Raw genomic sequence first — 13,938 nt, 5'->3', positions numbered from 1 at the left:
TAGGGAAAAAATCGTTAAGCGAAAAAAAAATTTGGTCAACATGCCAAATTTCAACTCAGTTGCATACCTGCAGCCTGTAGAGTAACTTTGGTCTATTTTCCCATCAAGTTCAGAAGTTACAAATCCTCAAATTACCTATCGAATGCTAATTTTTTTCTTCCATTGTAATCCCTGTATAGTTTTCTACACACCTTAGTAATTTAAAGTTCTAAGTGAGCAGAAATGCAAAATGAATAGCAAACGTTAAATTAAACTCACAAAACAAGCGGTGTCCCTTTCAATTTTCTGACATAGAAAAAATTTTTTTAAAAATTTATTTGATATAGAGAAAAAGCAAGTATCAAGTTCGGTGAGCACGGCAGCCTTTTTTTTTCCAAGTTAATATGAAAGGAAATTTTTAGGATTGGTCAGAGAGCAACTTAATCGATTAGATCAACTTCAACACTATAGTCTCAAGTAAAAATCAGTAAGAGTCAAAAGAAAAGAAAAAAATCAGGTTAACATAAGCATTAATAAAAAAGCAACACACAAAGATCAAATCGGGCTATAATTTTTGATCTTCTTATACTTGTAGTTGATTGTTTCCCAAGATGAATTTTTCTCTTTTTCTTTTCATCAGGGAGTGATTTTAATAATTTTACATGAAATTATCTTAAAAGTGTTTTTATATTCCTGTATGGTTAATTTATACATAATTACTGTCCTTTGTCTTAGCATCATTTCTTATATAAATATGAATACTGAAGAAGGAAAAGAATTTAGGGAAACATATAGAACTTTCCTTCCTAGGAAACATATTTAGGTTAACTCTTAAACAATTACTGTAAAACAAATAACATTGTTATTGATGAGAATGTTTGCAAGCTTTAATGATGCATTTTTATTGGAGTTTTCATTGACTAGTCTGGTAAATCATAGAGTGTTAAAAAAACTTGAAGGAAAATATTATTTCAAATTATTTATATAAAAACAGATACAAATTTTACCCACTGCCTCCTTGTTGCCCAGACTGGTCAACGATAAAATTATAATAATTTAAATATTTTTAGGAATGAATGCTCTAAAATTAGTAATTTGTAGTTTAAACACTTTTGTATGTGGTAAGAACTAGAACTCTTTTTCTGCACATCTAAAAATGTTAAGTTTTTTATGTATCAATATGAATTAATCAGTATGTATTATTATAATGTAATGTCAAAATGAGAATCATAAGGATCAATTTTACGCAATGCAATTTTAGGAATAAAAAAAATTTGTATGTATATTAGTGTATCCGTCATGATATTTAAATATTGATTACTAGAAGAAGTATATATGTTTGTTTTAGAATAAGAATTTGAAGTTTTTCTTTAATAGGGATGAGCTGTTCATGGGGTGCAGCTGTAGATCACCTTTCTGTAGGGTAAAAAGGAAAATTAATGATGTCCGGCTAAGCGTTTTTAATCCCTCCCTGTTGGTGGTAGTTCTTGAGAAGAATTGGGCTTTTTTGGCATTTTGTTTTATTTTCTTATACTTTACTTTGAATGAAGCTCCCCTAAACATCCATTTCCTTTTTTACTTCTTTGCTAATGATGCTGATCATTATTATTATTTAACATTTTAATGAAATTACTTTTTTTAAATCGTTTGTGATTAGGTATCATTACGACATTAAACTACTTATTTTCCTTAAAAAAAGTAAATAAATGAAAAAAATAAAAACTCTAACAACACAAAACTCTCATATTTTGTAGTTTACTCATAAAACAGTTTTAACGTAAGTAATACAGAGTAAAAATCCTTTGAAGCTCAAGACTAAAGGTACATGATAGAGAAGTCCCTTTTCAAGAATATGATAAATCTAATGCTGCACATCTTAGGGATAAATGTCAGGGGTCTGTCCAGACATTTTGTAAAAGGTCCATTTCTGTAAAATTGTGAAACAATTACTCGTAATTTGTGAATACAAAATAAACATTAAGTCACATTCTTTCAACCAGGGTCCTGATTTTGTGAATTAGTGCAAATAGGGTGATTTGGGCAAATAGCTAAAATCACACCGGGCAGTTAAAAGATGGATATAATAACTTCATCTTTTGCACAGCTTACAAACAATTAAAAGAAAATTGTTATAAAATAAAAAACTGGCTTATTTAATTTTGATTTAAAAAATCTAAATTTAAATTGACAACTAACAAGGAGAACACTTACTTGTCAAATTCATTTTCACACCAGTCAGGCTCTCTAAGTTTTTGTTCATGCCACGGATAAAAAACCATATCTATGTCACTGCCAAGAAAATTAAAAGAGAATAAAAAAATTCATTTCATTTATCACTACTTTGAAGAAATAATTTAGCTCAAAAGACAAATATTTCCAAATGCTGGGAAAAGACTAAAATATCTTATAGTACAAAATAAAAACAATATTTTTTTAAAAATTAAACTTTTTAAGGACTACAAGTTGCACTACTCTGGTACAAAGTTTTCTTTTTAATAGAATTGATGGTAATCTAAAAAAATATTAAAGATTATAAATTTTAAAAAAAGAAATATTAAGTTCATAACATCTATCATGCCTTCGACAATATAAAAGTTAATGCATATATTATTTGTATACAGTATGTAAAACAATAATTAACTGTCATTAGAAGCATTTTTTGTCTTGAAAGCACAAAATGATTGCCACTTGTTAAGGCAGTGAGCCTAACTTGGCCCCTGGCCTGCAGGTTGGTAGAGCCTCCTTAGACAAGTGAAATCTTTTAGTCAACGGTCCTTTAAATCAGTAACTAAATACTCTTAATTTTTCTTCTTCTCAAGAACTTGTACTAATATTAGTAGCTTTATACAAAAAGCAACAGTATAGTGTGCAAAATAAAAAAATGAGCACTTCTATACCTTTTGGCCTAACGATTTTATCTTCATGTGCTAAGATGCTAAATTAATAGAATTATTAAGATAACTTCTTAGTGCATGAAAAATTATAAAGATGCTCTCTTCTTTATTTTGCACATTGTATATAACACACTATTAACAAACAAATTAATAAACATTTAATCTATAAATTTATGAAGGATCCACAATAGAAACTCACTTGTAATTTTTTTAAAAAGAACTTAGCTTAAAATTTTCACTATTTTTTTTAACTTTTTATTTAAAAGTTCAACATAGAATTTTTTACAGAAGATTGCATAATTATTGTTAGCTTTGTCTATAATTTTTTTTTCTTGCTTTATACAAAACTTTTTTGTAGATGCTTAATTGATTGAAAAATTTTAGAAAAATTTGTTGAATTTGTTATCTAAATTTTCATTATTATTGGAAAAAAGCTATTAAAGTAATAATAAATAACCGATTTCCAATCTGTTAACATACCTAAAGGTAAAGAGAATCTTTTTTGACATCTTTAAACAGAAACTATTGAGATCATTAAGAAAGTATTTTAGAATTTTATTAATTGTCTTATAATCATATCGTAAATGTAACCATATCGTAAATTAATTGTATTATAATCATATCGTAATTATATTGTAAATGGGTCTAAATTTTGTGCCTTTTATCATTAAATTTCTAAGTTCTAAGTTTTCAATAATATTTAAATTACCAGTAATAATATGTTTATGATGTTTATCAATAATCAAAATATTTCTCTTCTTTTCAGTGATATTCATTATCGGGTGTATAAATTTTTCCAAAATTTTTGCTAATATCATTATAATTTAATATAGTTCTAACAAGAGATTTATTATATTCAAAGTTTTTAATTAAGTTAAAATCTTTTAACGGAATTTTTTTTAAAAAAATATTATGAAATTTGATCTTATTAAAAATAGGGTTTTTAAAGTTAATAACGAAATTTAAATTATCTAAATTTTTCTTTTTATTTAAAATTTTTTACAACAAGATTGAAAGACTTTAACAAGATCGAACCAAAGAATTTTGAAGTGTAAATTAATAAAAGAAAAGTTAGTATAAAGATCTTGAAGCTTATATACATCATAATTCTTAAGAGAGAAAATAAAATCTTTCATAGGTTTAATATTATAATGTTTATTAAAATCTTTTCCATATTAGAAATAAAATTTACATTTAATTTCTCACTATTAAAAGAGTTTTTAATCCTTCCTGATCCCCGTTTACCTAGATTTGCACGCTCATCTTTAATATGAAAAAGTAAGTAAGCTGAGGAATCATTAAAGTTAATCTGTGTATGTTGGAAGGTATCGTTTAGCTCATTCAGCAAAAAATTTTTGTAGAAAAGCATGTAGTAATTTTCTTCTTGTGGTCTTCAAAATCATCTATATCTAAACAAAATCATCTACTATTACTAAAACAATTTCGGCACTACTAAAATTAAGTTCTCTAAAATAATTCAATTCCAGGTTATTGATAATTTTATTACTGTTTATATCTGAACAGTGTTGATTATTTTGAATATTAAGAGAGTTGCTGGTTTGTTCAATATATTTCATATTACAAAAACAGCAGGCCAATATACAAATAGCGTATTTAATTTTACAAACAGATTTGGAGCTACCGTTATTATGAATTATATGTATTTTTGTCAATAATAGGGAAAGCTTTACATGGTTTACAACCACACACTTGATAAGATGGAAAAATTTCAGGTATTGAATGCAACACAAAAAATCTTTTGCTTTCAGAGTAGCAGGATGCTGAGCTGAAGGTCAACTCTGAATTAGGCTCTTCGTATCGGGTTTCACACACAGAATAATTTAAATATTTAACATATTTTTTACCAGGCACTAAATTGTCTTTACTTCTTAAATACATGAAAATAGGCTCATAGAGCAACATCCCAAACACACGAAATATGAAAAACAAATTAAAAAAGGAAACAAAATGAAAACAAAAGTAAACTAACAGTGGATAATATTAGGTGCTAAAGCTGCAATAAATATGATCACTAAAACATAGCACAATAAATAAATACAAAAATTATGAAGAGAAAAATGAAGAAAATTACTAAGTTTTATTTACGGTGCATAAGCTGCAAGTAAATAATGTTATATTTTGCACATCCATTTTCTGGACAATCCTTGGTAACTAACAAATCAAACGCACTTCAGTAAGTTAAAAAACTTATATATTATTTATAATAAAAATTATTTCCTTAATTTTCTTCGTTTTTCTTTTTATCCTTTTTGTCTTTATTGTGCTATATATATATATATTTAATATAAAATATTTAAAGTTTCAGGTAAAATAATTACACCGAAAAAATCATGAAATATTCTTTTGTTAATTATTTAAATGTTTTATAAATACACAGTTACCATTATTAAATGCCATAAAGTTTATTTAAAAACTTACTACTCAAATTATCTTGACATAATAGTCCTTTTCGCATGTCATAACGTCTAATACAGCAATCTAATGATGCTGTGAGTATTTCATAGCCAGATACAGACAAGGATGTCACAGAATCTTGAGCATCATGCAAGACCTAAAATTTGAAATTAGAACTCATAAACTAAATTTTATTTTAGATGTTTGAAAGTATTACTGATAACCTTTTAATATCAAGAGCACAAAAAAAATTCAATAAAAATAATATCTTTCAAGATTTGATAGAGACAATGATGTTCTAGAATATATTGCGTCATGTGAAATTTAAAATGTTAGAAAAAAATGTAAGCAATCTAAAAGTTTTACTCATTTACCTATACCATGAAAAGTAAATATACATAAAATGTAATGAGTAAATAGTTTTACAGAAGAAAGATTTTAAAAAAGTAATATTTCACTCCCTGATACAGACTTAGGAATCGTAGAATATTTTGTATCATGTCAAACCTAAAATTAAAAATCATACTCAATTAAAAAAACTTATTTCAAAATTAATTTTTTTAAAAAACCTCTTAGACTTCTTTAATAAAGTGAATAAAACTATGTTATAACATAAGAGCTCTTTTTTTTCTTCTAAAAGAAATATGTAAATTAAAGTATTTTTAGCTTTGATATTGACAAAGATGTCATACAACCTTTTGTATCATATGAAATCTAAAATTTAAAACCAGACTTAATTAAACAAAATTCATTTAAAAAAAGCTCAACAAATTACAGTTTAATATATTAAATAAAATTATGCTAAAATGCAAGAAGCAATTACTTTTACAAAATAAAGAAAAATGTTATAAATTAAAACATTTGATGCTCTGATACAATGACATACTAGAATCTTTCACATCATGTGAAATTTAAAATAATTGAAAAACAAAATTAATTTAAAAAGTTTTACTCATTTCATTATAATATGAAAAGTAAATATATATCCAAATGTAATGAATAATTATTTTTATAAAACAAAAATTTAAAAAAAAAAAAAAAAAAAAAAAAAAATTTCATGCTCTGATACAGACTGAAATTTACATATTCCTGCTGCAATGTTGGCAAAGATGTCATAAAATCTCTTGCATCATATGAAATTTAAAATTATACTCAATCAAATAAAATTTATTTAAACAATGGGAAACTTTTGCTCATTTCCTTTTAATATTCAAAGAGAGATAAATTAAAATATAATAGGTAATTATTTTTACAACAGGAAGATGTAGGTAGGTATTTATTTACGTTGCACTAAAGCTGCACAATGGGCTATTGGCGACGGTCTGGGAAACATCCTTGAGGATGATCCGAAGACACGCCATCACAATTCTCTGAAGAAGGGATGGTTCCTTTGCTTCGGTAGCTCGGCGATCTACGCACAAAGATGAGCATTTTACGGTAGAACAGTTTAACGAAGACAGACACCACACACACTTGGTTTCTATGCAGGCTGATCAAAGTGGTCACCCACACGTTCACTGACCGCAGCCAGCGATGCTTGACTTCCGTGTTTTACTGGGAACCATGTGTTTACGATCAGTCCACTGCGGGACCAACAGAAATATGTAAAGATAATAAAGTTTTTTATACTTTAATACAAAGATGTCTCAAAATCTTTTGTATAGGGGTTTGTCTAGGTTTCTCTGAGAGGTATCTATTTTGTGAAAATTTAGACATAATTTGTGAAAATTAAAAATTATATTGAAAAATCAATACAAAAATATGGTAAAGTAAGAAAATATTTTCAAAACCTGTTACTAAATATAAATAATTTATGACTTCTAAATTTTTATATATTTTTGTCCATATATTCAAAAATAATTTCACTGTTGTAAACTTTTGGGGTTAAAATTGTAAAATTGAAAAATCCATAAAAATCATTCTCAATATGTTCGAATTTTGACTTCCTGTAAAGTTTACAGAGGCTTGCTTTTTTAAAAGCAGCTTGTGAAACTACCGTTTTTCTAAAGTTGAATTTGTGAAGGTACCACTAAGCGGTAGTAAATCTGCACTTGACAGACCACTGGTCACACAAACTTAAATATAAGACTTTCCAGTAGGTACCAACTGCTGTGCACACTTGTTTGCCTAGTCTGGGAGCATTTTCATAAAAATATCTCTTTAAACTCCTAATATCAAATATGTAAGTTTCAAAATAAATATTGCATGTGATAAAAAATGTGGAATTTGAAAAAAAAAAAAAAAATAAATGCACTTTTGCTTTAAAATAATATCATGTCATGCTACTTGTAACTTGTAAGCTTTACATTTTTATATTTCTAATCAATTATTTTATATTTTTCTAATGTACAAATTGGAAAAAAGTACATTGCAAAGTGAGGTAAGGAAAAAAATATTCGCTATAGAAACTTAAAAAAATAGTTCCCTTGTACAAAATTTAATATATTGTTTTTTGAACATCAATTAGAACCTTCAAATTGAAAACTTAGAATTGCGTTACTTTTTCAACCAAAGTATTACAGTTTCAGAAATTTTCAAAAGAAAACATTGTTAAACATTTTAAGACAAAATTTATATAAAGTGAAAATAATATCTGGGAGATTAATTTAGACTACATTAACTGGATTCTTATAAGTTAAACTCAAAATTTATTTTGAAAGTTTTCCTTCAAAACCAAAGAAAAGTTTTTTTTTCTTAAAAATTATTTTATTTATTATTGATTATTAAACATTAAATTAATAGCAATTTTGTTTGCATTTTAAGCTCATTCATTTCACAAAACCAAAAAACAGATATTTTAGTTAAAAGACATAGTGTTTTAGTTACGGGAGCCCCTTCAGTTCTTTGAGCTTCAAGCTGCTGCCTATCAGGTAAATTTGGTCTCACTATTTGATAATTATAGTCAATAATAATGATTGTGATATTATCCTATTTTATAAGTATTATTATCATTAATAAACATATTTCTTATTTTCAACACCTATGCATGTGGTTGTTGGGCAATGACTTTTACAAACCAAAAACTGACATTGCTTGTACTAGGGTTGGCTGGTTTAAACCAAATGTTTTTGTTTTTTTTAAGTAATTCTCTGTAAAGGCCTGTTTAGACGATCCAATTTCTTGGACAGAGATTGATTGATATTGATGGAAACTTGTTTTGCTTTGAGCTTTGATCGTGTAAACAAACATCCAAGAACTTGGTCCAACTTCTTGGACGATAGTAGAGCATGTTCTACTTTCCATCCAAGTTTTTTCTCCCTTAACCAATCAGTGTCCTTGGTTTTGTGTCGTCAACAATCAGGCAGCAAATTATGTTGTCTTCTTGTCTGTTTTCATATATTTTAGTCCGAATAAATTGACCTGTTGCGGTTTATTTGTGTTATTATGATTTTATTTGAATTTATTCAGTAATTTTAAACTTATGTAAGTATTATTTTATAATGTTGAATATGAACAATGCGCATGCGCGAGTTTTTCTTTCAACGAATCAGCGACATTCAAGAACTTGGATAGTGTCAACGAATCATCCAATTTCTTGGACAAAGAAATGCGTCCGATTTCTCGGATTCAAGAAATTGGACCGTGTAAACAGGCCTTAAAAGTTATTTTTTATTATTTAAATTAATAGTTGTAGTTTGAATAGAAAATGTGTAAAAAATAATAAATTTTCTCATAAAAATTGTACACTTAAAGGTGCAAAATTTTACACTTAATGGGAATCTGCATTTCTTTAAATAGAAACATAGATAATATTTTTTAAATGTTTATAAAATAACTAAGATGAATTTATTTTTACAAGCTTAATTTGTAGCTTAGCTTCGGATTTTCAAAAGAAAATTAGAACATTGTTAAAGTGATTTAAAATAGCTTTTAGTGTTAACACCAGTTTAATATGTGAAGAACGTTAGAAATTAAAACATTATAAAAACCTTGAAAATTAAAAAAAGAAAGCCTATTGTTTGAAATGTGTATCTATTGATACTGACAATTTAGAAATTGCCAATTAAGGTTATAACATGCAACACTAACAGGACAAGATGACCCTTACAACACCCTAGTAGTTAGGCCCCTGGAGTTTTTTTCATCTAAATAATAAAAACAAAACTTCTCTTAGAATTTTTTTGAGACAGAAGACATTTTTAGGCAAATTTAATCCCACAATGGTTTCAAAACCAGTTTTGCAGGATTTAATTATTTAAATATACTTTATTTTTTAATGATTACATTTTTGGCTTGAGAAGTTTGGAAATACTCTTGTTCACAAAACTGAGTGTAGATTTAAAAAAGACCATTGTATTAGTACTTTCCTACAGTAATTGCTAAGCATTTGAGATTTTCAGGCAGTGAAAAGTGGGAAACTATAAAAAGAAAAAAAAATGCACAAAAGAGGACCAACTTAATGGGTATAACCCTAAGCCTCCTCAGACAAACTTCTACACATTTTTATTTACTTTTATTAAAATTTTGAAGTTCAATACTTTTTAGCTTAACAGTAGATGGCTTGAACAGATTCCCTAATGTATTGCGAAGAAAAAAAATGCTATATATTAAAACAATTAAGATCTCCAATAATTACATATGAAATCAACATTAAGAAAATTGCCCAACTCTCTAATAAAAGAACATACCAGCACGACCTCGAAACTTTCTCACTATTTGGGCGGTACTAACGTCCCAATAAAAAATGGTTTTGTCCATTCCACTGGATGTTATATGTGAACTATCAGCTGAAGACTGAACGTCTAACACTTCATATTCGTGTCCCATATAAGTCTTCAAGAGCGATGATTTATAAAGTTTCCATAGTTTTATTGATTTCTCAGATCCACCAGCCATGCAATAGTTTCCATCAACTAAAAATAAAATAAAAGGGTTCAGTAAGAAAAACAAAGAGCATTGCACTTTAAATGGTTAACAAAACATACAATTAAAGCAGATTGTACAAACAGCGCCTTGTTTGCAAGTTAAATGATTTTTTAAAATACTAGGATAACCCATAGTTAAAGAAATATACAAATTAAAAAAAAGTTTTTTTTTGCTCTACCCAACTTTCAAACTTTCTGCAGTGGTTTGATCTCAAACATATGATGACTTGATGGAGTCTCAGAGGATCAACTTATAGCTTACATAGTTTTTTTCCTTTTCTGTCTGTGCTTACTTCATTAATTTTTGTTTAGATACAAAATGCACTTTTTTGGGTTTATTAGTTTTGCTTATATTGGGTTCATTGTAATTTCGGCTCCCTCTTTCAACTTGGAGCACCTCGCATCGAAATTCTCCATGGCCATGGGGCACGGGCATTGATTGTAAACAAACAATCAATTGCGGGTGCCTGGGTGGCGAGGTTGTCATAGACTTAACATAGCGAAGTTTAAAAATAAAGTGTTTTTAACTTATATTCTGAATTTATTTAGAATATTACATACATTTTTCAAAGGATAGTGTACTAAACTTTAAATTGTGATGCCGTTTTAATTGAAAATTTCCTTTTAAATGCTGCAATTTGAGGATTTATAGTTGATCACTCTGTTTACATATTTCGTGTGATTTGTAATGTTATGACACAACTTGATGAGAAATAAATGTTATCCTTGTATCAAGACTTTTGGAGGACTCTAATCTTTGCATGAGCATAGACACGACAACAACAACATTGTAATTTTATAAAGTTTTGGTCGATGGTTTGTTGAAATTTTCCAATGTTTTATTGGAATATTATGTTTTGGCCGTATTCCTGTTACCACGGTGTTCCACAAGGAATGGTGCCAAACATAAGTCGCCAAGGGGCACCCTCAAGTATATTTTTACCCTCTTATTAATTGTACTCTGATAAAAATGTACTTGTACATTTTTATCAGTGCAAATCTGAAACTGCTCTCTATTCTTGATTTTAAGTATATATCTTATAATTTTTGAGATTTGTACTTGTGAAAAATAAGATCTTTTGGTTTTTTTTATGTTTTGAAATTTTGATCCAAATAGAGTTAAATAAAATTTCCTAAGTGTATTGTTGAAATAGCAAATTTATTTGAATATCAATAGTTGTTGTAACTACAGTGACAGTTTTTTTCTTTTATTTGTTTGTTTCTTACAGATTGATTTTTTACCAATCCTTTGTTCGATTAGTTATTTTTCTAAGTACAATACAGAGACTCTTATCTGGAAATCAGAAAACCAAAAAACGGGAACGAAATTTGATAAATTTTTCCCCACTATTTAAAAAAAAAAAATATTTTCCTCATAAGATTTTTCTGACTTTTTTAAAAGGTGTTTACTTTACCATCATTTTAGAAATAAGCATTAGTTTCCTACACTGTCAAGAGAGATAAGAGTCTTGTACTAAATAACATCAATCATTCCCTTCTACATAGGTGTTTCTATTCAATCACAGCTCTGTGAGAAAGGGTGACTTATTGAACATCTGTTTTCTTATCATCTGGCCCTTAAGCAAGGGCCTTCTTTTTATTATGTCTTGCTAATTTAACTGAAAACTGCTGGTTTAACTGGAGTACAGGAGAAATAAAATCGCTCATCTTAATAAGGAATAAGATTGTGATACACATGTTTTTCCTTCTGATTTCAATTAATGTTTTATCAAAATGTTGAAACCCTAGTTAAACTCTTCTAGATAGTAATTTCTTGCCAGAATCACGGCGATATTGTCACAGAACATTACAGACTTTATTGTAGAAAGAATTTTCCTTTGGGAAGTACAAAAATTTAAATTTCTTTTTCTGCAGAAATTTTCGAAAATTTTTTTTCCCCATCCAGAATTATATTCAAACGATGTCTTTCTAGCTCATAGGAGGAGGGAAAAAAAATGCTGGAGATTTTTCACTTCTCATTTGAGAATAATAAAGAATAACAAAGAAAAAAATTTTGCTTTCCTTTTCTCCAGAAATTTTCGAAAGAATTTATTTTTCATCCAGAATTATACTCCAATGTTGTCTCTCTCAGAGGTAGAAGGGAAAAGAAAAGCTCTGAGTTTTCCATTTTCATTTTTTAATAATGAAGTAAAAAATGGAGTGGATGGTTTTGAGTCCTGGCGCAGATAATGGGGAAGTAGAAGAAAACAATGTGGAAGATAGAGTCCATCTCCCCCTTTTTTTTTCATTTTACCTTTGTTCATTTTATATTAAGCCTGTATGTATTTTTATTTCATTATTTTTTTTCCTTTTTATGTTATTAATCTTATGTGTATTACTTTATCATTTTTTCTTCTTTTTAAAATTATTTCTAAATAATAATTTTTTTTTTTTTTAGTTGGGTTTGACAATAAAAAAACTGCATTTTGTAGCGATTTAGAAAACCGGAAAAATCAGTTATTCGGAATAGCGATGGTGCCGATCGTTCCGGATAATAAGTTTTCTGCTGTAGTAAAATTTGCTTGATTTTTTTTTCTTAATAAAATTTTAATAAAGAAGTTTAATAAAAAATTTCTTTTACTTAAAATAATTTTCTCAAAATTAATATTTCATATTTTATTTAATAAGTTTTTGTAAAATATAATGAACTATTGATGAACTATTTTCTTTTTAGGAAGAGCTTGCAATTCATAAAAAAAAAGTTTCTGAAGTACAAGTCTGGATTCAGACTGGAACTAATAAACAGAATAAAGTAAGTTTTTGCTTTCTTGTTTTATTTTGAAAAGGCAGTTCCTTTCATTCAAATACAAATGCAGTAAAGCGAATTTTAAGTATTTATATTTTTAATTAAATTAATGAAGGGAAAAAGTGGGGCAAGACCTGGTAGCTCGATTGTGTTGGAAATTTGTTGTTTTCTAATGAACAAACTCTGATTTACACTTAACTGGTCAAGAAGAAAGATGATGTAGATGTAATTGCTCGTTCCCTTCCTGTCCTGAAAGATGCATTTCTTGCCCTTGAGGTGGCTGCAAGATAAATGGGCTTAGTTATAAATGTAGAGAAAAAATATATATATTATTCTCAAGAAACAGAGTCCCATTCTCCTATCTTGTAATAGATTCTTATGGATTTGAAACAGTAAGGAGTTTTATTTACTTAGGATCAATTATTACCATTGACAGCAGAATGACTCCTAAAATAAAAAACCGGCTCTATTTGGCAAATAAGGCTGGGAAGAATTATTAAATCTAGGTTTCTTTCTAGGAAAGCAAAGTTCTTAATCTACAAAACTCTTGTCCGGTCAGTCTTGACATACACTTCTGAAGCTTGGACAATGACAAAACTGTAAGAAAAGTATTCGCAATATTTGAGAGAAAGATTTTGCGGAGTATACATGGTGGTGTAAATGAAAACAATTACTGGTGAATGAGATATAACTTTGAACTATACAAGATTTATAAACGACCCTATACAGTATAGGACCTCAAATCCGGCATTCATGGCACCGATGAAATTCCATGTTTCGGAAATTCCTCGGAATTCCAGTTTCAAGCTAAAAACTAATAACAATAAGAAAAAACAAGCTAACAACTAAATACGATTAAAAAAAAAATTATCAGTTAATAACTAATAAGAAAACAAAAGAGTATAATTTACATCAAATAAAAAAAGCAGCAAAAGGGATAGTTCATTTTGTACCCCAAGTGGTTCTTTTAATGTCAAAAGGGTGTGGCTAATTTATGGTCAAATTGGAGAGGGAAATGTGTGGACTAACCAGTAGCACT

At 27.9% G+C, this 13,938-nt stretch overlaps 1 protein-coding gene and 1 long non-coding RNA gene across 8 annotated transcripts in view; one reads left to right on the top strand and one right to left on the bottom strand.

Moving 5' to 3' along the window:
* LOC147810108 (WD repeat domain-containing protein 83-like) overlaps window positions 1-10,545 on the bottom strand; it is a 45,653-nt gene extending 35,108 nt beyond the window's left edge. For 4 of the 7 annotated variants that reach the window (XM_087164998.1, XM_087165002.1, XM_087165000.1 and 1 more), the window contains exons 1-4: window positions 10,214-10,544; window positions 9,917-10,141; window positions 5,313-5,445; window positions 2,191-2,268 (exon numbers count right to left, since the gene is read on the bottom strand). In XM_087164998.1, the coding sequence (XP_087021124.1) occupies window positions 5,435-5,445; window positions 9,917-10,141; window positions 10,214-10,286 (309 nt within the window). In that variant the 5' untranslated portion in view covers window positions 10,287-10,544 and the 3' untranslated portion in view covers window positions 2,191-2,268; window positions 5,313-5,434. Of the gene's footprint in view, window positions 1-1,721; window positions 1,907-2,190; window positions 2,269-5,308; window positions 5,446-9,916; window positions 10,142-10,213 lie in introns of those variants that run through there. The other 3 variants (XM_087164999.1, XM_087165001.1, XM_087165004.1) reach the window with 2 other exon arrangements.
* A 258-nt stretch (window positions 10,546-10,803) lies between these two features.
* LOC147810107 (uncharacterized) lies at window positions 10,804-12,841 on the top strand. The gene is made up of 3 exons (XR_015434227.1): window positions 10,804-11,182; window positions 12,552-12,661; window positions 12,828-12,841. It is a non-coding gene; the product is annotated as an uncharacterized LOC147810107 (long non-coding RNA).
* Window positions 12,842-13,938: the final 1,097 nt, after the last annotated feature.

This window comes from Parasteatoda tepidariorum, chromosome 5, assembly GCF_982258835.1.
Source record: "Parasteatoda tepidariorum strain Cologne lab strain chromosome 5, Ptep-v5.0, whole genome shotgun sequence".
NCBI classification, from domain to species: Eukaryota; Metazoa; Arthropoda; class Arachnida; order Araneae; family Theridiidae; genus Parasteatoda; species Parasteatoda tepidariorum.
This window is presented reverse-complemented; position numbering and strand designations above follow the sequence as displayed.